This window comes from Vicugna pacos, chromosome 4 (genome assembly GCF_048564905.1).
Source record: "Vicugna pacos chromosome 4, VicPac4, whole genome shotgun sequence".
In the NCBI taxonomy this organism is placed as follows: Eukaryota; Metazoa; Chordata; class Mammalia; order Artiodactyla; family Camelidae; genus Vicugna; species Vicugna pacos.
This window is the reverse complement of record NC_132990.1, coordinates 75,249,957-75,273,329: the sequence shown is the minus strand read 5'-3', so window position 1 is coordinate 75,273,329 and position 23,373 is coordinate 75,249,957. Positions and strand designations below refer to the sequence as shown.

General features: G+C 55.0%; 1 protein-coding gene across 3 annotated transcripts in view; it reads right to left on the bottom strand.

Moving 5' to 3' along the window:
- The window catches only part of LAMC3 (laminin subunit gamma 3), a 58,685-nt gene that overhangs the window by 24,819 nt on the left and 10,493 nt on the right, over positions 1–23,373 (bottom strand). For all 3 annotated transcript variants that reach the window (XM_072960308.1, XM_031677215.2, XM_072960309.1), the window contains exons 2-10: positions 19,731–20,035; positions 15,147–15,277; positions 11,827–11,993; positions 9,394–9,582; positions 9,199–9,316; positions 7,278–7,376; positions 4,670–4,806; positions 2,183–2,293; positions 158–350 (exon numbers count right to left, since the gene is read on the bottom strand). In XM_072960308.1, coding sequence (XP_072816409.1) covers positions 158–350; positions 2,183–2,293; positions 4,670–4,806; positions 7,278–7,376; positions 9,199–9,316; positions 9,394–9,582; positions 11,827–11,993; positions 15,147–15,277; positions 19,731–20,035 — 1,450 coding nt within the window. The remainder of the gene's footprint in view (positions 1–157; positions 351–2,182; positions 2,294–4,669; positions 4,807–7,277; positions 7,377–9,198; positions 9,317–9,393; positions 9,583–11,826; positions 11,994–15,146; positions 15,278–19,730; positions 20,036–23,373) is intronic.

Here is a 23,373-nt window from a genome sequence, read left to right as displayed (position 1 = left end):
GGGAGGGGTCAAAGGAGGCCGGGGGCCGAGGGCAGGTGGTGCCCAGGGTCCTCCAGCAGGACTGGGGAGGGCAGGAGCCCCCAGACCACAGGGGACTCGAGTGTGCCTGGACCTCAGGGACCACTCTGCCTCCCTTAGGACAGAGCAGGACACTTACTGGAACCCGAGCTGGACCTCCCCCACCTGCCCGGCATCCTGGGGGCCGGACGAGCTGGAGGGCTGCAGAGTCAGAGCCAGGCCTGCCCCTTCCAACCGCAGCTGCACGGGGGGTGGGGAGCCCCCGGGAGGGGCCCGGAAGGTCAGAGTGAGGAGCTGCCCGTAGCTGAACCGCTGGTCTCCCAGAAACTTCTCTGAAGACAAGAGAAGAAGGTTTTGATCGTCTTCATTTAATTAGCTTGACTTTACATGTCTACATTGATTTTATTGGCAATTAAACCTTCAGAAGATAAAACTACAGCAAGGAGAAAACCGAAGTGTCTCGGCACGGCCCCGCACACCTTCAGATGCTGAGGGTGCCCGCCCACACCTGGCTGGCTCAGGGGCCGCCCTGCAGTCACACGGGGCCCCACGCCCGGTTTAACGCTCTGTGGTCACTATCTTGACATTCTTAATACTTTTCTCTTTGAACTTGAGTTTCATCGGCGAAGTGTGAGGGGACGAGGGGGGCTGTGTGGGAGCAGGGGAGATGCACACAGTACACACGGCGGTGGTGCCTGCCTGTTTACACAGCACTCACGATGCCCGGGGAGCACGGGATTCCTGGGGGACCCGCACGCGGAGGAGTTTAGTGAGGCTCAAAGCAGGACAAGGTAAGTGTGTCACCTGCGTGACTAAGCAGGGGCGCTGACAGCCCCCACGGGCTACCCTCTGCCCGGGAGTCTGAACTCGCTTCCAGCTGAGACACAAAGGACCAATGAGCCCTAATATAGCTGTTCGTACTCTTTCTCTGCTTGAACCAAGTGCTTCTGTGGAAAATCATGACACAGAAAGAAAGCGAACAACAGACACCCCATCGTTCCTTCCCCCAGTCCTCCTGTACTCAAACGGGAGTGTGTGGAGCAAGAAGGGAAATAAAACCGTTTGAGTTCACCACCTGCTTCACCCAGCATCCAGCAGGGAACCCAGCAAACACTTCTTGAGTGAATAACTCCTTTCTCTTAAATGTGTCTACAAAGCAGCCACCGAACAGAGCGTGTTTTCTGCTCTCAGGCATCTGAACTTGGAACACCTGCCCTAGGGGGAGCCCAAGGACTCTCTGCTTCCTGACTGCAGGGGGGGCTGCGTCCACAGAGCTCCTCAGATGTCTGTGCACCATCCCACCCACCTCTCTTGCAGAGGGAGAGAAAGGGCAGGACTGGGTCAGGGACCCCATGGACCCCAAATCTGGCCGCAGTAGAACTAAGAATGGACTCCAGGCTCCCGGTCCGATGCAGTCTCCAGGAGACCAAAGTTGCCCTCATTGGCGGGGGGTGGTTCAGAATAATCGAGAACTTCTTGCTTCTACAGGAATACCAGGGCCCTGGGCAGGGCAGCCTGGCGGGGCGAGAGGCTGATGGGAAATGCACAAGGATTGTCTGGGGTGTGACAGTGGCCTGCAGGAGCCCTGGGTGGTAAGGCTGTGGTCAGGAAGGGCGGTGTGTGTAGCAGGGCAGGCTCCAGCAGATGCTGTGGGGCATGTGGTTGGCAGAAAAACAGCCCCCAAAGGTGTCCATGTCCCGATCCCCAGAATCTGTGACTGTGTTAAGTGGCATGGCACGGGTAATTAAGGTTGTTAATCAGCAGACCTTAAAGTAGAGAGATTATCTTGAATTATCCGCTGGGCCCCAGGTAACCGCAAAGATCCTTAAGGAGGAAGAGGAAGGCAGAAGAGCTGGTATCAGAGATGCAATATGAGAAAGACTTGCCAAGCCTCGAAAGAGGAGGAAGGGGCCGCGAGCAGGGGGATGCAGGCAGCCTCGGGAAGCTGGAAAAACGAAGGGGACCAATTTTCCCCTAGAGCCTCCAGAAGGAACATGGCCCAGCTGACACCTTGATTTCAGCCCAGTAAGACCCTTCTGGCCTCCAGAGGACATTGAGAGAACACATTTGTGTTGGTTTTAGCCACTAAGTTGGTGGTAATTTGTCACAGTGGCCACAGGAAATGAGCGCGGGCAGTCCTGCCCCTGCCCGTGCTGGGAGGTACCTGGTGCTGTGAGCTCCTCCTCGTCGTCTGGGTTCAGAAAGAGCCCCCTCGGGCTCCATCGTGCTGGGTGCTCTGGGTCCCCCATGCTTCCGACCCGCCAGCCCTCGGCTCCTAGATGGCAAACACATCAGGCCCCTGTGAGGCCCTGGAGAGTGGACTCTGCCCCCTCCCACTTCCCACCATTCCCTGGGTCCCAAGGATGGCCTCCAGAGGCCTGAGTGCAGCTGAAACAGGAAGGGGAGAGACAGTCCTAGGGACAGGCCCCTGGGGATGAGAGCTGGCTGGTGCTAGCAGATCCTCCAAGCCCAGAGCCAGGGAGCTCAGATCCCCAGCCCAGATCAGGATGGGGGTCTCAGGGTGGGAGGTGACCCCAGGAGAAGCTGGAAGACTCAGGGACCCTGCTCTGCTGGGGCCTGGTGAGACCTCTGGGCCTCCCCTGCCCCTCTGGCAGGTTCTGAGCACACCACGAGGACACATCCAGAGACACCTATTGTGGGCCATCTCTGGTAAGACTGGACTTGATCTCGCCTTCAAGTTTTCAGAGAACTTCCTTGCTCATGACCTCACCACTCCATCCTTTGAGGTGTGTGTGCATGAGCCCCACTGCACCCAAGGAGGCTGCTGGTTAGAAAGTGGCCAGGCCAGGCTGGGAACCCAGGCCTTGTCCTCAGGCCCAGTTCAGTCCACCCTCCCTCTGGTGACGGCGCACCATACACCCAGCACTGTCTGGCACAGAGCAAGTGACCTCCAGGGGGCGCTCTCCAGGGAGCAGCTGGGGAATGGGGTGGAGGCCCAACACCCGGGGCATCCAAGGGGTGAGGAGGGAGTGATGAAGAAAGGGAAAGAGATCAGAAAGGGGAGGTCTGGGGCTCCTCAGTGCCAGATTAGGGACTGCCCCTTGCTGGCTGTGTGACCCTGGGCAAGTTACTTAACCTCTCTGAAGCCAGTTCCTCATCTGCAGAATAGGGGCAATGAGGTACTATGGCCCTGTAGCAGTTCCCAAAGTTGGTTTGAATATCCTGGGAGACTCCTAAGACTCTTTCAGGAGACTATGAGGTCAAACTATCTTCTTAATAACACTAAAATGTCATTTTCATTTTTCATTTTCTTTCTCACAGTGAGAACATTCCAGAAGCTGCAAGAGGTATGATATTACAACAGATTAAATGGCAGAAACTGTGGTAACAATCAACTGACTTCTATTAATCTTACAGAGACGTGCAAAGATGTAAAATGAGCAGCAATCTTTTCACAAAACTTTTTTGCCTTTTAAAAAGATAGTTGTTTTTCACGGGTGGATGTTATTTTTTGTTGTAAGTTTACTCTGGTCATTTTAAAATAAAGTAATACACAGATATCTTTACTGTTTTAATTTCTAATACAGAAAATATCCAGACGAACAACCCACAGAAATAAAAGCCCTTTGAGGGCCTCAATTTTCAAGAGCAGAAAAGCATCCAGAGACCAAAAAGTTTGAGAACTAAAAAAAAATTTTTTTAAATAAAAACCTTGAGAACAGCCGGCCGAGGGTGTTTGTGAGATAACGTGAGATGCTGACTGAATCGCCAAACCAAGGGCCTGGCTCAGAGTGAGAAAGGATCGTGATGTTTTTCTAAGGGCCGTCTGACACTGACATCCTAGCCTCCCGGCCAGGTGACCACAACGCTGTCCCCCGTCCAAGCCCTTCTCCGTCCTGCTTTCCGCGTGGTGTCCAGCAGGGGGCGCACTGCCTCCTCCATCTGGGGCGTCCCAGAGCCAGCGCTGAGGGTCTCTCTCCCTGGGGGAGATGAGGGGCAGGGAGGCTCAGTGGAGCGAGGCAGGGACCCACGTAAGCTACGGCTGAATGCAAGGTTCAGAGCTCCACTGCCCCTGCTCCAAAGATCCACCTGGGGGGTACCACGGCACCCCTGGACCCTAGACCCCAGAGAGAAGTTCTAGACAGCAGTTAAGAGCAAAATTCAGGAGCTGATGAACCCAGGTGCCAACAGCTAAGTTATGTGACCTACCACTTCTGGGCCTCGGTTGCCTCATCTGTAAAATGGGAATGAGAGTGTCTACCTGCCAGGGAAGTTCCACGCACATACAGAGCTCAGCACAGTGCCTGGTGTACACAGGTGCTGGATAAATGGGGGCCAGGGGATTGAGCCTGGATCCCAGGCACTGAGGTCCGCCAAGGAGGCCAGTCTTGACAGAAGTTCCCCCAGGGGCTCCAAAGGCTGCCACATACCCCAGCCCCCACCCCTGCTGGAGGCTGAGGAAAGAGACACGGGCTGGGAGGGAGCCAAGGGGTGCAGGGAGATGCTGGGTTGTGCTGAGGGACACAGAGGGGCCTGTGGGAGATGCATGGGCTGGGGGCCTGAGGCTGCCCCCACCTTTCCACACTCTCCCCCTCCAGCGTCGCAGGCTCTCCCCAGAGCAGGACTGCCTGCCCCCCCTGGGCTGGGAGCAGACCCCGCGGAGGTGGCTGCGGGGGGAGGTACCTCTTACCCTGGCGGAAGTCGGAGAGGATGTAGTGCGCCCGGAACTGGGCAGCAGCCGCACACACCTTGGAGTGGCCGTAGCAGAAGCAGCTGCTGCAGCCGGCTGGGTTATGGGGCTGCAAGTTAAACGTGCCCGGGCGACATCTGAAATGGAGGTAGGACATGCCCACGGGGTCAAATGAACCGGCCAGGTTCGGAGGATCCTAGCTAGGCTAATGCGAGCTCAGAAAAACTGGGGACATTTTTTTTTTTAAATTTCAGCTTTACAGAAGAGTTGCAAAGATTATAGAGAGAGTTCCCACAGCCTCTCCGCCCAGCTTTTCCTGATGTTAAGATGTGACATTACCAGGGACGTTTGTCAAAACCAAGAAATTAACATCGGTTACAGTTACTTACTCAACCCCAGGCTTAATTAAGATTTCTCCCCTTTTCCCACGAATGTCTGCTTTCTGCTCCAGGATCAGGACATGGTGTTGCATTTCGACGTGACCCTCATCTCCTCTCATCTGTAACAGCTTCTCGGTCTTTCCTTGCTTTTTACAACCTTGACACTTTGGGCGGGACTGGTCAGGTATTTTGCAGAATGTTCTCCATTTGGGTTTGTCTGATGTTTTTCATGATCAGACTGGGACTATGGGTTTTGGGACAAAACAGAGGTGAAGTGTCCCTCTTGTCACAACACATTGGGGTAAATGATACCCACGTGATGTCACTGGTGACGTTAACCTTCACCACTTGGTGAAGGTGCTGCCTGCCAGGTTTCTCCACCGCAGAACTGCCATATTCTAGTCACTGGAAGCAAGTCACTGAATTCAGCCCACAGTGAAGTGGAAGGGAATTAAGCGCCACCTCTGGGAGGAGGGGGTAATCAAAGAATTGCCCACACATGTTGAAACCATCAATCACTAGCAAATACTTTGAGGGAGATATTTGGGGGCTATGCAAATATCCTGTTTCTCCTACAAATCCTGCCCCCACATTTCAGTACTCACCAGAGGCTCTTGCCTACAGCAGTTGTTCCTCTGATATTCCAACAGTGATTTTATACTTCCTTCATTCCGTCCACGTTTATAATTTGGAATTCTTCTCTAAGGAAGGTTTGTCCCTTCGTCCCCCTGTATTTATTTATTCACTCATCTATTTATATCCGTGTGGACCCAGATATTTATTTTATCCTTTGGCTTATGATCCAATACTGTTTTTTAAAATTTTGTTCCAGTTTGGGGAACTCTTTCAGGCTGGCGTTCATGTCCTTTTGACACAGACCCCCATGCTGGTTTGGGGTTTTGGGGGGTTTGTTTTTGTCTGGTTTTGTTTTAAGCACACCCCTGTTTTCTAGCACTGTGAGATGCTCCAGGCTCATCTTAATGTTTTTCCCGCCCCAGAATCAGCCATTTCTCCAAGGAGCCCTGGAGAGGCCTTTTACAAACACAGATTCCTGGTTTGCACCCCAGTGTGTAGGGGGTGGGGAACTCCATTCGAGCCGGCCCAGATGGAGGAATCCAACTCATGAGATGCTCTGACGATCCCCCAACGCCCAGCCAGCTCCAACAGATACATCTCACCCAGCCCTCCCATTTCACAGCTGGGCAAACTGAGGCTCCGTGGAGGCTCTCCCTCAAGACTCGATGCAGTGGAGCAGAGCTAGTGGGATATAACCCCCCAACTCCACTCCTCCTCCTCACTTGGGAGTCCCAGAGGAGGAAGACTGAGCAGGCCACACGCAGACAAGATGAGGAGGTGGCCTGGGGCCGGCCAAGGTGAGACTCAAGGTCAGGATTCTTCCTGAACCAGAACAGGCCTCACACAGCCTGGCAAGAGTCGAGCCCACAAAGTGATGCCGTGTCAGGTTCTCCAACACACAGCCCATGGCCAGAGGATGAGGAGCCCCTGGCACACCCTGCACAGGCCACAAAGGCTTCAGAGGTCAGAGACGAAGCCATGAAGAAATGATAGCATGTGCCCAGGGAGGTAAACCCACATTTGCTGGCAGCCCACTGCTGGAGCTGGGAGGCCCCATAACACAAGTTTAGAGAAAAGTTTTTCTGCCTCATTGAGCTTTAGACGCTCCAAGATAGGATGGCAAGGATGGCAAACAGACCTGAATCTCACCTCAACTGGTAGAAGCTTCTTGGAGCAGGGTGTAGAGAAGGATTCTGAGGTTATTGTAGGGCTCACAATAAAGACTGCTGTGCTCCATTAGTGATGTCTGCCTTGGGTGTGAGATGGAAGGGTTGTGGTAGTGCTCCATTAGTGATGTCTGCCCTGGGTGTGGGATGGGCGGGTTGTGGTACAAGTAACCACATGTTTGCTGCGTCTGGATTAGACGATCTCTCCTATCTTTTCTAGCTCTTTCTTTTCAGGATTCTGAACCAGAAAAAAAAAAACCCAAAAGATGTATTTTCACAGCTTATGAACCATCAGTGGTGGTGGGTCAAAGTATAAATGGTGTCATATAACTTTACATAACTCCCTGGGTGTCAGATCCATGGTGCTCCAGGAAGGGTGCCAGGTGGTGGGGTTGCCCAGGTCTGTGAGGACCATGTCCCCTGCTTCTCCCAACATCACAAGCCCCAGAGGCACTTCCAGCAGGCTTACTGGATTGGTTCACCCACCTGTCACATAAGTTGCCTTCCACATTCTGTTTGCAGGGGCAGCGCCCGCTGTGGGGGTCACATGTGCCCAGGCTGCCTGTGGGATTGCAGGTACAGGGCCTGCCAAAGAGACGGGATGAGAGGAAGGTGTCCAGTGAGCATCTCCAGAGTGGGAATAGCCCATCTTCCTTGGAAGGAATCTATCCTTCCCCAGGAGCAGGAGGAAGAAAGACCCAAGAGCCTGTCCTCCAGCTTTACTGTTCCCACTGAGTGAAGGAAATGATCCATCCACTCACCTGAATAGTAAGTCATCTGCCTACCCACCTGCTTACCCATCCATCCGTCTGTCCCTCCATCCACTCATTCATCCATCTGTGCACCCTTCCATCCACTGATCCATTTATTCATTCTGTCATCCTTCTATCCATCACCCACCCACATACCTATTCACTCACTCATCCATGCATCTTTCCATCCACCCACCCATCCATCTACCCACCCATCTATCCACCATCTGACAAGACGTGGTTCCTGTCTTCACAGAGCGTGATCCAGTGAGGACAGAGAGCAAACAGGGAGATGCTGTACGTTGATAAGTGCTACGGGAGAGAGTGTACAAGAGGCTGTGGCAGCACCAGGAGGTCCCTGGAGTGGGGACGAGGGCACGGGGAGGAAAGAAGACTTGCTGGGGGAGTAGTACCTTGGCTGAGAACTGAAGAATGAATAGGACTTTGTTCAGACACAGGCAAGGGGACATGGTAGGTTGAGAGAAAGGAGAACGCTCTGGAGTAGGCGGGATGGCGTGTGCAAAGGCCCAGAGGCCAGAGAGACCCTGGAAAAGCATCCAGGTCTCCACTTAACGACCAGTTTTGTGCTTCAAACCACTGAGTGTTTCATGAGGGATCTGAGAACTTCCCACACCTCCCAAGTGCATTTCCACTGCTTTTCAAACATACAAAGAGATTGCTTCAATTAACCAAAACCAAGTTCATTTAAAAGTGCTTCTGAATTTATAGTGGCTTTTTTTTTTGGTCATTGCATATTTTCTTAATCAAGTGACAGTAATGTGTTAGACATTGCCTCTGAGGTCCAGCTCCCGGTAGCCCCCTGCCCATCTCTCTCCCCTTGGATGCCCCACTGGCACTGCAGACTCAGCCTCTCTGCACTGTGCTCCCCTTGCCATGAGTAGCCTCCCTTCACCCACATGCCCGAAGCAGAACCCTGGATGTCAGCCTTCATCCCTTCTTCTGTCCACTCCCTAGTAACCACCTCCTGCCAACTCTGCTTTCCGAGGGATTCAGGAATCCGTCCGGGTCTCTGCTTGTCCAGGGCCAAACCCGAGTGCCAGCGGCCACAAGCCTGCAGCAGCCTCTGCCCTGCCTCCAACCTCATCCCACTCTTGCTTCTCATCTGTCCACAGCTCCTCCTGAGGCCTCCGGAGCCCTGCCGGACCCTCTGCCTCTGCACCCCCTCCTGCCTGCACTCCCTATTCATCCTCCTGAGCTTCACCGCACACTAGTCTCAGGGCCTTTGCACGTGCGCTCCCCTGGCTGGAACACTCGCCCCTCCTTCCTCTCACCAGCCCTCCTGCGTCAGGTCTCACACTGGAACTCAGAGCCTCTTACAGGAAGCCTGTCCTTGACCCCCAGGACTCGCTGAACTTCTATGGGGCTCACACCCTGTCTCTTGCTCATCCTGTATGTCTGTCTGCCTCTCCAGGGACAGGATGGCTCTCGTATTCCTTTGGGATTGGGGCATGGTAGATGCAGAATAAGAAAGTGCTGAATAGAGGGAGGAATGAAGGAATGAAGGGATGGAGGGAGGGAAGGAAAGAGGGAGGGAAGGACAGCTAATATCCCTTCCCTCCTGTTTTCCATTGTTTTGTCCAAATCCACCACGTGCACCCCTGCTGGGCTGCCCACACCCGCTGCCCCCCCCTCACCTGCAGCCGCCCTCGCTGAGCGAGTGGAACCCGGGCAGGCAGCGGTCACACTTCCAGCCCGTCACCGTGGGCTTGCAGACACAGGTGCCCGAGTCATCGCACTGGAGGCGCAGGGAGCCTGGGGAGGGAGGGCACAGGGCTGCAGGGGCCGGAACAGGGCAAGGATGGGGGGCCGGGGTGGCAGGGCCCACTCACCTGCCGGGTGGCAGTCACACGGCTGGCATGGCGCCCATGGGTTCCAGCGATAGAAATTCTCCTGGCAGTGCTCACAGTGCGGCCCCGCTGTGTGGTCACGGCAGTGGAGGCAGCGCCCACCATGGCCCGAGCTACGGAAGAGCTCCTGGTCAAAGGTGCACTCCTCAGAGTGGCCGCTGCAGTTGCAAGCTGTAGACAGGAGACAGGGGAGGGTGTGTGTGAGAGGCTGTGGCACAGGGTAGGAGGGGAGTCTGTGCCAATCAGCCTCCGTATGCTGAATGAGCAGGCAGATGGAGGAAGGTCAAGGGTGGAGTTCAGGCCTGGCTTGATCAAGGATCTGGAGACTCATCAACTGACCTTCTAAAACAGGACACTTTTAAGAACAAAGGGGGGCACCATTAATAAATACATCCAAACACACGACCCTCCCAGGCAAGCCAGGATGTACAGTCATCTGGTCATGGATCAGACTGCCTACTTTGTGGAGTGGCAGTGTGGTTCCCTCCATGATCTCCTTTGGGTCCTCTAAGCCACAATAGTGTGTGAATGTGATCCCAAGTGACCATGAGGTCACTCAGAAGCAAGTGGAGAATACAAGCCACCTTTCATTTACACAGTAATACATTTTTAAAAACGTATGTACAAAGAATCATCTCTGTCTTGACTCCTGTGGTGAGCCCAGCGGGGGCTGGACCAGTGAACAGTACAAACCCAGCTCCTACACACACGTGCCCACTTTTGATGGCAGCGGCCAGGTGTAGCCAGTAAGTGAAAATCCTGCAGGTGTGATGGGAGAAGCAGGGTGGCTTCGGGAAGTAAAAGGAGGGCCCTACAGCTCTCCTGGGGGGATGGGACCAGCCTTCTTGGAGGAAGTCACAGCTAAGCTGAATCTAAAGGGTGAGCAGGAAGGAACTGGCAGGGAGAAGGAGGGGAGGGGAGGGGAAGGGAGAGTCCCAGGCAGGAGGTGAGAGGATAGTTGTGCCCCAGCTAGAGAAGCAAGGCTTGCCTCGTGTGGGGGTGGGGAGAGAGCACGTCATGTGATGGCCAGGGCAGAGGTGGGGACATCGTGCAGTGTGACAGGACAAGGAGGGGTGCAGGGGGCAGCTATTGGGGTCGAGGTCAGGAGAGCTTGATCCAGGGAGGCTGGGCAGCCGTGGTCTGTGGACTTCACCTTGGAGCAGGGGCACTGTGGGAGCGTTGCTAGGGAATGAACGTAATTGCATTTGCACTTGAAAGTTCTCTAGCTACAGGCGGAGGGGTGCTGGGGGCTGGGAAGGCAGGGAGGAGGGGGCTTCCAGTATTCAGAGGAGGGGTGGCGGGCCTGGACCACGGTGTTGGTTGAGTAGAAGGACACAGATGTATTGGAGGTAGGTGGGTGAGGTCAAAATCAGGGCCCAGGGGCTGCCTGGCCTCGGGGCTGGTGAAGGGTCAGGCACAAAGCCCCGGCTTCCAGGCTGGGGACTGGGAGGACAGAGGTGTGACCACAGGGGTGAGGACGTGGCAGGAGAAGTAGTCTGGACTTTTGTGTCCCCACCATGGAGACAGCCCCAGACTCATAATGGGTGAGCCAGCCAGTGTCCTTACTCCCAGAGGACTTCCTGGTGGAGGCAGGCCAGCGAGGACAGCAGGAACTCACTAGGGCCATGGTGGCCCCAGGAACCTCCTGCAGACAGTGCCAAGTTCCATGGAACAGGCCATCCCTCCCCAGCCCAGCTCTAGATGCCAACAACCCAGGGCCAGGAGCACAGCGGGCCCAGAGGCCGAGCCATCAGGACGCCTGCACATGGACACATGCAGCAGCTAGCCGGGGGGGCTGGTGCCCAGCGACGGCCGGCTACACATGGCAGCCCGAAGCAAGCCCGATGACTGCTGGGGGAGACAAGGCAGGGCTTGGGGACACTGGGAAACTGGAAGTGGCACACCAGGCTGAAAGGCTCCCCCCGACACACCCCATGCCCGGCCCCCGGCCCTGGAGAAGGTATGTGCCGGCACCATCATCTCCAGCACGTCTCTGAGGTTAGGCAACCCCAGCCACAACACATGGGGGCCCGGGCATCAAAGGGCTGCCTGGGGGCCTGCGGGAGAGGCTGGGTGGGCAGGTCAGCTCCCCCGGGATCTGGGGCAGCCTGGCTTTGATTAGCAGCTGCGCTGGAGCAGTTGAAACAAAAGAATTAGGTCCGGGGTCCTGCCCAGCCCTCCTGCCATGGACGCCTCTGCTTGGGAGACTCGGTCTGGGCAGCTGTCTGTGGGGATGAGGACACACCATCAAATGCACCCCCCTCCAGCTCTCCCTCAGCTCCTCCTCATCCCCACTCAGGGCCCGGGGCTGCCCCCAGGCCCACCCAGGAGCAGCCCCCCCCCCACCAGGGTTGGGGAGCTGGTTTCCCAGCCTGCACCGCCGGCCTCTGGCCCCCAAGGCCCCAGGGCACTCACGCAGACACTCGTTGGCGGCCTCAGCTGTGCCCCGGGCCCACGGGCGATCCTGGAAGAAGGGCAGGCAGCGCTGGCAGTCCGCGCCCGTGGTGTTGTGCTGGCACCGACAGGCCAGCCGGCCCTCCTCGTCAGGGCCACACTCGCTGGCGTGCCCGTTGCACTTGCATCTGGGAAAAGAACACGGCGGGGGGTGGGGGCTCTGGAAGCTGGCGTAGGTGCCGGCAGAGGAGGGGTTAATCACCGGGGGGACCTCGTATTCAGGTGAGCCCCTGATTCGACTGCTCAGCTCTGAAGCGGCACTGAACACCTACTATGTGCCTGGGGCAACAGTACCAGAACGGACGGCACGGGGCTGCCCTGAGCTCTGTACACATGCTGCTGTGTCGTCACAAGCCCAATATTAGCCCCATTTAGCAGACGGAGGGACTGAGGCACAGAGAGGTTGCCCGAGGCCACCAGGTGGTAACAGCAAAGTTCTTGATGCTGCTGCTGAAGGCTTCTGCCCTGGAGGAGCCTCACCCTGGGGGCGGAGAGGGACCCGGGGAGGAGTCACCTCAGTCTCCTGGGTAGAGGCTGAGCCAGCTCTCAGGACAGTGGGTGGAAGGTGGGGGTAGCCAGGGGGCCCACCTCAGTGCCCTCCTTTCTGTCTAAATGGATGAGAAAGAGGTTGCTGCTTACACAGGACAGCCCCCAACTCATCTCAAGACCCCTGGGAGCCTGTGCCTTTGAGGGCAGCCCTGGCCTGCCTCACCCACCCTCCCACAGGGTCAGGAGACTGGTGGAATCAGGCAGGAACAAGGGTGCTCGGGCAGGGGCAGGGGTACACAGCAAGCTCGGCTGAATTTGAACCCTGTGGGGCCGTCACCCCTGTCCCAAGTGGCCAGATTGAGCCACTCAGAGGATGGCCACAGCTTCGAGCTCCCAACCCTCCTCTCTACCAGCCCCCAGCTGAGCCATTAGCTCACATCATCTCTCTGGAGCAAGAGGGGCGGTAACTATCCCCATTTCACAGATGAGGAAACTGAGGCCATGAAGTGGCGGATGCTAAGTGGCAGAACCAGAAGCTGAACCCCATTCTCTCCTACTCCACACAGACCCCAAGCTCCTAGACACTCCTCTATGGACACTTGGTGGCCCCCCATAAACTGTGTTCCAGGCCCTGTCCTAAGTGGGTGTTAGAATCTCTGACCACCGCCAATACCCTCTCTGCTTTCTCTACTCCGGGGACACAGGGCTTGGGAAGGGCTCAGGGCATCGTTTCCTTGCCAGGCCTCCCTGGGAGCTCAGGGTGGGCAGGCATTGCAGCAGCATCCCTGCAGGGGTGAGGCGGGCACCAGGCAGGCTTGGAGACAGTGGTCACCGGTCTCGGGACAAGGGACCGCCCACGTCCCTGAGGGAATGCTGCAAACCCCTCCCTCCTTCACAAAGTCCTCTGACCCCAAAAGAGGGACAGAAGGGTGGCCTGGCTCTGGCAGCTGGGCCCAGGTGTTCTCTGTCCCGAAGCCCCCTGACAGAGGCACTGGAGCTCAGCGCCCTCCACCAGCCTTGGAGAGGCCCTCCTGCCGGACATTTTGACCTGAATCAAATGTGGGAGTGGCGGGGGCAGAGGGGCAGCAGAGGGGCCCTCACAGACACCCCCATTTCCCCTTCACTCCCGAGCCCCCGCCCCCCGAGGGCGCAGATCCTCTGAGTGCAGGCAGCGGGGCATGTTCCCTTCCCAGACAGCTCCACCCCTCTGAACACCACCCCAGCATCCCTGAATCCTGGAAGCCACTTGCTTCCTACCTCCATGGGCCACCACTCCCACGTTGAGCTGACTTCCTGTCCTAAATAACTGTGGGCCCACCCCTCTCCCATCCCCGCACCCGCTCTGCCTAACCAGCTTCTTCCCCCCCCTCCTTCTGCCCTCTTGCAATGTCAGGGGTCGGGGTGTTTCAGAAACCCCACCCTGTTAACTGCCCTGGGCAAGTCCTTCACAGCTTCCCGCTGACTACAAAGACCTGGTCCGCGGTCCCAACAACCTTCGGTCTCCGTGACCCCGTCCCAGCCACAGGGCCATCTCCTCATTCCTCAGGCCCAGATCTCGCACACGCTGGCCCTTCCACCTGGAACGCTCACCTCCTGCTTCCTCCAGCCGCGCGGGGACCCCCTTCGCGGGGCGGTCTCCCTGACCGCCAGCACACCCTGCCCGGGCCTCCCATCCGTCCGTGTTATCCTGGGGCGTGTGACATGATCACTGGGGACGGATCTGATTACTGTCGGCCTGGGGCAGGAATATACGTCTCCTCTCTCCTTTCCAAGAAAAAGCCCAATGATGGGGGGAAGGTATAGCTTGGTGGCAGAGTGTGTGCTTAGCATACCAGAGGCCCTGGGTTCAATCCCCACCCAGTACCTTTATTAATAAATAAGTAAATAAATAAATAAACCTAATTATCACTTGCCAAAATAAAACCAAAATAAATTTTTTAAAAAAGGCACCCAATAAACATTTATGTTGAAGACCTCCCTCCTCCCACGATGCTTAAACAGACAAGCTACTGCACTGACCAAAGACAGAGGAGCACGTGGGCCAAGGCCGGGGGTCCTGACGGCACAGCCTGACGTCCCCCACGTGAGAATGAGGGCGGAAATGTCACGCCTGCTCCCACGGTGACCTCTCCAGGTCCTTGGCCGTGGAGCAGCCTGAACCAGTCATCCGGTGCCGAGAGGCCTCAAAGCCTTACTAAAAATGTTTGGGAAGCCCTGCTATGCCCAAGTTTGTGAGGAGACCTGGGGAAGAACGAGGTTGATGGCCTTCATTGCCTATAAGCTCCCAAGTGCTGGTAAAAGAAGTTAAGCTTTGAAAGCCCAGGGTCCTGCACCTGCTCGTGGCCACCAAGAACCAGCTTTGCTTCGCTCATGTCCCATGGATCATGGGTCCAGCTGGAAATTTAAAGCATGCTGTGTGTTAGACCAGAGCGTGGAACGCTGCGGCACACGTGCCCACGTGCGGGAATGAATGTGCCTGTTAGATGCGAAAGAAAGGGAAAAGGGGGGAGGGACCCCCCAGGCGGAAGGGACTGCAGGTGCAAAGGGCTGGCATCTCCCACCGATGGGGGGGTGGATGGGGAGGGTGGCGGAAACACAGCTGATGCTGGAAAAGCAGGGGGAGGGAGCTGGGAGGTGGGGAGCAGCTGGGTCATGAAGGCCTTGGATGGGGGGCCCAGGGCACCAGGCTCCTGCTCCCCCTCCCCTGGGGAACCAGAGGTGGCTTCTCGTGGCAGCCCCACGTGGCAGCCGCACCGTCCCGGGGCTGGGCCGCCGCCCGGCCTCCCGCCTACCTGCCTCCCACAGAGAAGTCGGACACAGCGTAGTAGTAGGACTGCAGCACCTTGGGGTCCTTGAAGATGTCGTCCCCGAACGTGTTGAGCCGGTCTAAGGAGATGAGGAGCTCGGTGCTGGTCACCCACTCCTGGGGGGACAAGGCGGAGGAGGATCACACCGACGGGCTCCTGCGTGTTCACTCCCACCCTGCTCCGCTGGGAGGTCCAGCTTGCTGCCTGGGCTGGGGTGGGGGTCTCCTGGGACTCAGGAACAGGCCAAGCCCAGATAGATTCTGAGAACATAGCAGAAATAAGGAGCCCTTGCTCTCGGGTCCCTTCCTGGCCGTGCAACTTTGGGGAAGTCGCTCAAGGTCTTGGAGCCTCCATCTCCCCGTCTGTGAAATGGGACAAGAAGCCACGTCGACCCCAGGAGCGTGTCGGAGGCGGACGGCCAACGTCAGCGGCAGGGCGCGGGGTCCGGCACGTGCTCAGTAAGTAGTCAAGGTGCTGGGGGAAGGGCTGAAGCAGCCCGTCTAAAACCCCGTCGCACAGGTCACCTGACTGCTCCCAGCAGCAAGTGCATCTGCTTTCTAGAGGTCAGCTGGGGGAGGAGTGTCCGGGCGCCCTCCCGCCCTGCCCAGCCGGGCGTGGCCTGGGGCTGTCCCAGGAACACGGCCCCAGGGGAGCAGAGGCTCAGGACCCCTGGCTCTCACCGCAGCCCCAGACCCGGGCTCTGCCTGGCACTCGATAAATCCGTGCTGATGGCCGAATGAGCCGCTTCCCTGCGAAGGGCTGGCGGGGCAGTGGGGGAGAGCCCACGGAAGGCTGGCATTTTCATCCGCCTGCTGTTATAATCAGAGGTGGCTCCGGCTGAATGTTAATCAGCATTTTAATTTCGCCCAGGAGCTCCTGGTTTAGCAATCAAGCCCATCAGGACAGAAAATGAACTCCTGGCCAAGTCTGCCTTCTCGCCCCAGCATGAGTCGGGCCGGCAGGCCTCTCCTCTCCCCCTGGGCTCAGCAACCCCCCAGCCCAGCCGCCTGGGGCCCAGGGCCTCTGCCCGAGGATGCTTCAGCCGGGAAGGGGTCCAGCACCAGAAAACTTCAGTGGGAGCTTCAGCACTCAGCTGAGTTTGTAAGCCCCCACCCCTCCCGAATCACTTCCCAATGTCAGTGCGCATTCAGAGATCTGGTTTAAATGCAGCTTCTGATCAGAGGTCTGGGGCGGGACCTGAGACTCTGCATTGCTGCACATGCCACGTGGTGCTGATGCTGCTGGTTCCTGGCGCAGCCGGGGCACCAGGGCTAAGGCCAGGGGTGGGGCCGCGGCAGTGCATACTGTTGCTCTAAGAGTCTTCTTTCTCCCAAAAAAGTGCCCCTGGAGAACTCCACCCAGCTGCTGTCCAAGCTGGAAGACGCGGCAGCTGACCCACGTCATGCGGTTATAGCTCAGGTCCTCACAATAACCCCACGGGTCGGTGTCATTCTTGCCCACATTTTACAGATGAGTAGACTGAGGCTCAGCAAGGGTAAACATTCTGCTCCGAGTTGCATGGCTGGTGCACAGCAAAGCTGGGATTCGGGTCTATCTGACCCCCTCCCCCAGTCCCAGCTTTAGCCACCAGGCAGCCTGCCTCCCTGTATTTACCCCAATGCCCTCAACAAATGGGGAAGCCCAGAGGGCAGTGACCTGCCCAGGGTCTCCAGCCCAAAGTGACCCTCCTCTGAGTTCCTGTATCTGCTTTGCAGCCTGTGACCTGCTCCATCAGTCTGCAAAGCTGATGGCAACAGAAACAGCATCAAAATCTCCCTGAGACACCAGCAAGGGAGCAGGAGAGAGAAGGGGCAATTATTTGCTTAGCCCAAATTGTACAAGTCACCCCCTGACGCCTTAGAGGTCACTTTCGGGCAAACTGGAGACCCAATGTACAGGCAACGAACAGGCTTTTGCAACTTGTAATGGCCCCAGCTAAAATTACGGGTGGGCCCTCGGGTTGATTTTGGGCAGACCTTGGGGACCAGGAGAAGCGGGTCCCCGCTCAAGCAGCAGTGACTCTGCTCCAGTCAGCACTCTGGAGAGGGCTGGCCTTCTCCTTGAGGTCCCTGGCACCCCCACGGGGGACAGAGGGCCCCAAGACCCAACAATCACATAGACACATCCTCCACCCACCCCACCCCCACCCCAAATGCTCCATGTCCTCAGAGGAAACACCACCCTGGGGATGCCCAGAGGGAGAATGGGAGAGCAGGGGAGGGTGGACCTGCCTTTCTTTGCCCTCTCTGACCTTGGCTCCTGCCTGGGGACGGCAGAAGGGGTCATTTCTGAAAAGGCTGTTTCTCCATCAGGGACAGCATCCAGGACGTATGGGACAAGTTAGGGAACCCCGCTGCCAAGACAGCACAGACACAGGCGGCGCAGGGGCCCCGCCCTTCTGCTTGTCTTCAAATGACCCTGGCTGATGTTTGCTGATCTACGGAGCTCGGAGCCCCGGGGAGAAGAAACTGTCATTTTAAACAGAATCATGGTCACATGTGAACATTTTTAAAGGGCTAAGCAGGGCTGCCTGGGCGTCTGGAGACGTGATTCTGTGCCGTAAAGGATTAACCTTAGACAAGGAGAGCTCTGGCCTGTGCCCCCACTCCTGGGGGGGGTCACCTGCTAGCCCTTAGAATGTCCTGCTTGATAAGAGTGTTTCTGTTCACCTTGGGCCTTGGGCCACCCCAGACAGTCACGCTGACAGTATGAGTCGTGGGAAGCCTTGGGCCACATGGGATCAGCCTGACCTCTGGAGGGGCTGGAGATTAAGGTCGGCCACAGGCAGACCCCCTATAAAAGCCCCAGACTCCAAGGCACAAGTGAGCTTCCCTGGATGGCAGTGTGCTCAGATCATTGCTGAGAAATAAACGCTGTCCCCACGATTCCACTGGGGGAGGACACCTGGAAGCCTGGGCCGGTCTCCCCTGGACCTGCCCCCACCTGCCGCTTCCCTTTGCTGGTTTCAGTCCATATCCTTTCACTGTAATAAATCATCACCATGAGTACAGCGGCTTTTCAGAGTTCCGTGAGTCCTTGAAAGGAATCACTGAAACTGAGGGTGGTCTTGGGGACCTCAGGGCGGCTGACTCCGTGTCTTCTTGTGCTGGGCATCCGGGCAGGACACAGCCTCTTTCTGGGCCTCAGTATCCCCTCTAGAAACAACAAGGATTCTAACCCCAGCCCCCTTGTTATCCCAGACAGGCAAAGGAAATGCTCTGAACGTGTTGAGGGAAGGAGACAGTGGTTCATCTTGGCAAAGGCCTGTCTGAACCCAGGGAAGTGGACTAGCGGGCCGTCCCATGGCCAAAAACATCAGACCACCGCATCTGCAGACGCACTGTCACTGACACACAGAAATGTGGGCATGCGTGGTGCTGATAGCGGTCGGGCCCCAGACCTGACCAGACCCAGGTGGGCGGGCTGGGGGGACCCGTATGGATGAACACAGCCACAAGCCTGCCGTTCTCTCTGCTGTAAGGATAAAATTGGGGAGCAACCGGGAACTCTTCGTCTTCAAAGCACGAATGAGCACGTCTTCTCTGCCATGCACTGTGCCGGCCACTTTATAGTTGACTGTCCAATGTGGCATCCGCTGGCCACATGTGGCTTTTTGAATTAAAATTCATTAAAATGAAATAAAACTTAAAACTCTGTTCCTCAGTCATGCTAGTCACATTTCATGTGTGCGACAGACACGTGGGGCTCGTGGCTGCCACACCAGAACGTGCAGCCGGAGATCATTTCTGCTGCTGAAGACAGCTCTGTTGGACAGCCCTGCCTCACAGCATAGAACCCAGGACTCTCTGATTCCAAACTCAGGTTCTTTTCACATTTTCCCTCTTATCCTCGTAAAAGCTCTTGGAGACACACAGGGCAGGGGATGCCATCCATCGCAGAGGGAGAAACGGGGCCCTTAGGAGGGAATTCTAGCAGGAGCAGCAGCTACGAGTCAGGACCCTTAGGTTGTGTTCTGGGCCCTTCTGCCAACCCACGTGAGCCCCTGGGAAGCCCCTTCCCTGCTCCAGGCCTCCGTTCTGGTGGCTGTCACAGAGTTCTGCCATAGAGGTGAGGGAAGGGACACCTCTGCTGGACTGAGCACCTGTCTTCCATCTATTTCATTCTCAGTTGTCCACAAAAGATTTAGACCCAACAACAGCTTCTACTGTTTAAAACTGAGGACAGGGGTGGGAAGGGGTAAATTTGGGAGTTTGGGATTTGCAGGTGTTAGCCACTATATATAAAAATAGATAAAAACCACATTTCTTCTGTACAGCACAGGGAACTATATTCAATATCTTATAACAATCTTTAATGAAAAAGAATATGAAAACAAATATAGGTATGTACATGCATGACTGGGACACTGTGCTGTACACCAGAAATTGACACTTTGTAGCTGACTGTACTTCAATTAAAAAAAAAAATCTGAAAACCGTGGGATCTCGCAGTATACCCTCCCCCAGCCCCATGTCCTCCTGTCACTTTAGACTTCCTGTGGCTCCCCTGGACCTGAGTGTCCCGCCTGCAGCCCCGTCCTGCCCCCTCTGAGCCCCACTCCTCTCTGACCTGCAATATGGGGCTCTCCTCAAAGTTGTAGGCGCTGGGCCGGCCCTCCAGGGTGGAGAAGGCCACGTTCCCCCCGCTCAATGGGGAGATGTCACTGAACTCGGAGGTGCAGAAGGCCACGCGCTCGTCCTGGCCGGGGCGCAGGTACTGGCCCTCGGGCCGGCCGTAGGTCTTCTGGCAGGAGGCACTGTAGAACTGGTAGGGCTCCCAGGGGCCCCCGGCATGGCTGCGTTTGTAGATGGCGAAGCTCTCAGGGCGACTGGTGTGGAACTTCAGCCGCACATAGGTGATCTCGTAAGCTTTCCCTGCATAGGATGACATGGACCCATTTTATAGAAAGGAAGGGAGAGTCAGAATCCTGGTCCAGGAAGAGCAGAACGGCTGTGCTGCATAAACTGTCCTGGATGGATTGATTGTTAGAGGCTGCCTGGAGCACTGAGCTGGGTGTGCTGTGATCAATCAGTGATGCCTGTCAGGGACACTGGACAGGAACATGCTGGTGCGCTTCCCAGGTATTTACCATCCCTTACCTAGACCAATTGGCCTCCCTGCACAGGAATCTGCAGTGTAACACCCTGACAGGCAGCCATCTCTTTCCGCTCAAATATCTCCGGCACTGGGATGTTGCCACATCCTGAAGAAGACTGCTCTACCGTTAGAAAGTTATATGCCAACAAAGCCAAACCTTCCACTTGTGTCTTTCGGTCTGATTCCCTCCCGGTGATTTCAGACCCTTGGAGTCTGGAGACATGCCTGTTTCAAGCCAGCTTAACCCTAATACAGTCCTCCCCAGCCCCTCTATTCCTCCTGCTTCCACTGAATTTCTCTTCGATCCGAATTTCCCAAGATCAGTCTGCATATGTTGGCCCCATGACCTCACCCCCCAACTTAACCCTCAGCCCAGTGTAATTCAGCTTCTATGTGCCGCTCGACAGAAACTGCTCTTGCAAAGCCTCCTCACCAACAGCCCCCTGTGACCACATGCAGGAGGCCCCTTGCCTTACATCCTGGGCCATGGATCATGCCTGTTATCTTGGAAGCCCCCTCCCCGAGGCAGGCCTCTGTGCAGCCCACCCTCCTGGCCCTGCCTCCTGGGTCTTGCTCCTGGGCTGCTCCTCCTGGCCCCCCCGGGTCCCCTCCTTGGCCCCCTCTGCACGCTCCCCCCTCCCCCAGTGGCCTCTTCTCTCCATCTGCTTTAGTCTTGCTCCCCTCCCCCATGCTGCTGAAATCAAGATGGGGGGGTCTTCTAACCTCAGGCACCCACCCTGCCCACCTCCCTGCCCAGCTGCCACCATCAGGACCCAGCAGTGCTCACGACAGTGATCCCAGATCCACCACAATTACTCAGAGTTGTACTGGGAGGCCAGGATGGGAAGGGGGATGGGGGGGAGCAGGGCGGGTGGGGAGGACTGAATCCTGTAGCCTCAGCTGCCCGCACAGGTGTCAGCAATCAATGACTAAGAACAGACAAACCAATGGATGAATAAATGAATGAATGAATGAGTGAATCACCAATGGAGGCAGCCCTCCCAAAGGCTGTAGCATTAGCAGTCAATTCATTCCCCAGAGCAGCACAGAGCTTGTTCACTCCCCCTTCCAGTGTCCGCTTTCTTGCCTCTGGACATTCTGCCCTTGGTCTCAGATACCCCGGGAGGCCTGGACCGCGGCTGCCACTTCTGTCACCATCCACAGGATTCCTTATGCACTGAGGGGAAACCATTTCAATCCTCTGTCTAAACATCTTAGCCCTATGTAACAGCTAAAACTACAAAACCCTTGGGGAAAAAATTAGGAGTAAATCTTCATGACTTGGGTTTGGCAGGGCCTTCTTAGATATGACGCCAAAAGCACAAGGGACAAAAGAAAAAGGAGATAAATTGGTGGGGAGGGTACAGCTTAAAGGTAGAGTGCATGCTTCGCATGCGTGAGGTCCTGAGTTCAGTCCCCAGCACCTCCATTAGAAAAAAGGATGCATCACAAAAATTGTGGTGGTGGTTTCATGGGTGTGAAATACGTGTGGTTCACTGTACAGGAACCATACCACAATAAAGGTGTTAAAAAATAAAAATAAAATTAGATTGTAAAAAATATAAATAAAAGTTTTTAAGAAAAGAAGATGAACTGAATTTCATCGAAATAAAAATGTTTATGCTTCTAAAGACACCGCTGAGAAAATGAAAAGCCAACCCAAGAATAGAGAATATTTGCAGAGCAGAGATCTGACAAGGGGTTTAACGAGAATTGATAAAGAATTCTTACAGCTCAAAAATAAAAAGGCAAACCAGCCAATGAAAAAATGGGCAAAGGATCTGCATAGACATTTCTCCAAGGAGACACATAAACGGTCCCCGAGCACGAGAAGACGCCCAGCACCTCCAGCCATCGGGGAAACGCATACCAAAACCACAGCGGGATCCCACTCACTCCCCTTCAATGGACATCGTTAAAAAGACAGATAAGACAAGTGTTGGTGGGATGTGGAGAAACTGGAACCCTCGGACACAGCTGGTGAAAAATGTGAACAATGCAGCTGTTCTGGAAAACAGTCTTGTGGCTTCTCAAAAGGTTAAACACAGCATCACCTTATGACTCAGCAGTCTTCTCCCTAAGCATATACCCAAGCGAAATGAAAACACATGTCCTCACGAACGCTTGGACACAATGTTCACAGCGGCAGGACTCAAATATACAGGGAGCCAAAACAACGCTAGTGTTCGTCAACAGATAAATGAATAAATAAAATGCGCTATCTCAGACGACGGAATACTATTCGGCAAGAAAAAGGAATGAAATAATGACATGTGCTACCATGTGGATGAAACTGAACAATGTTATGATAAATAGAAGAAGCTGACAACAAAAACTGCATAGTGTTTGATTCTTTCTATATTAAATGTCCTGAATAGGCAAGTCTGTAAAGACAGAAAGTAGACGAGTGGTTGACGGGGTGCGGGGGTGGGTAGAGACTGGGTGGGGTGACTGCTAATGGGCACCAGGTTTATTTTGGGGGTGATGACAACATTCAAAAACGGATTGTGGTGGTGCACGTACAACTCTGTGAATAATACTAAAAACCACTGAATTGTACACTTGAATTGGATGAATTTTTCTCCATAAAGCTGCTATATATTTTTTAAATAAATTTTATTGGTTCTTAAGAGTTATGAATACACATAAATGTCTAGTCTTAAAAGTCAGGAAATGTAAATTAAATTATTGAAATGTAGTTGATTTACAATGTTAGTTTCAGGTGTACAGCAAAGTGATTTAGTTACACAAGTACATACATATATATTTTCTTTTCAGATTCTTTTCCATTGTATGTTATTACAAGAAACTGAATATAGTTCCCTGTGCCATACAGTAGGTCCCTGTTGCTTATCTATTTTATATGTATTAATGTGTTCTCTTAATTCCCAACCCCTAATTTATCCCTCTCTGCCCTTTCCCCTTTGGTAACCATAGTTTGTTTTCTATGACCATGAGTCTGATTTTGGTTTGTAAATAGGATTTGTATCATGTTTTTTTAGATTCCACATATAAGTGATACACGATATTTGTTTTTGTCTGACTTAACTTCACTCAATATGATAATCTCTAGGTCCATCCAATGCAAATGGCATTATTTCATTCTTTTTTATAG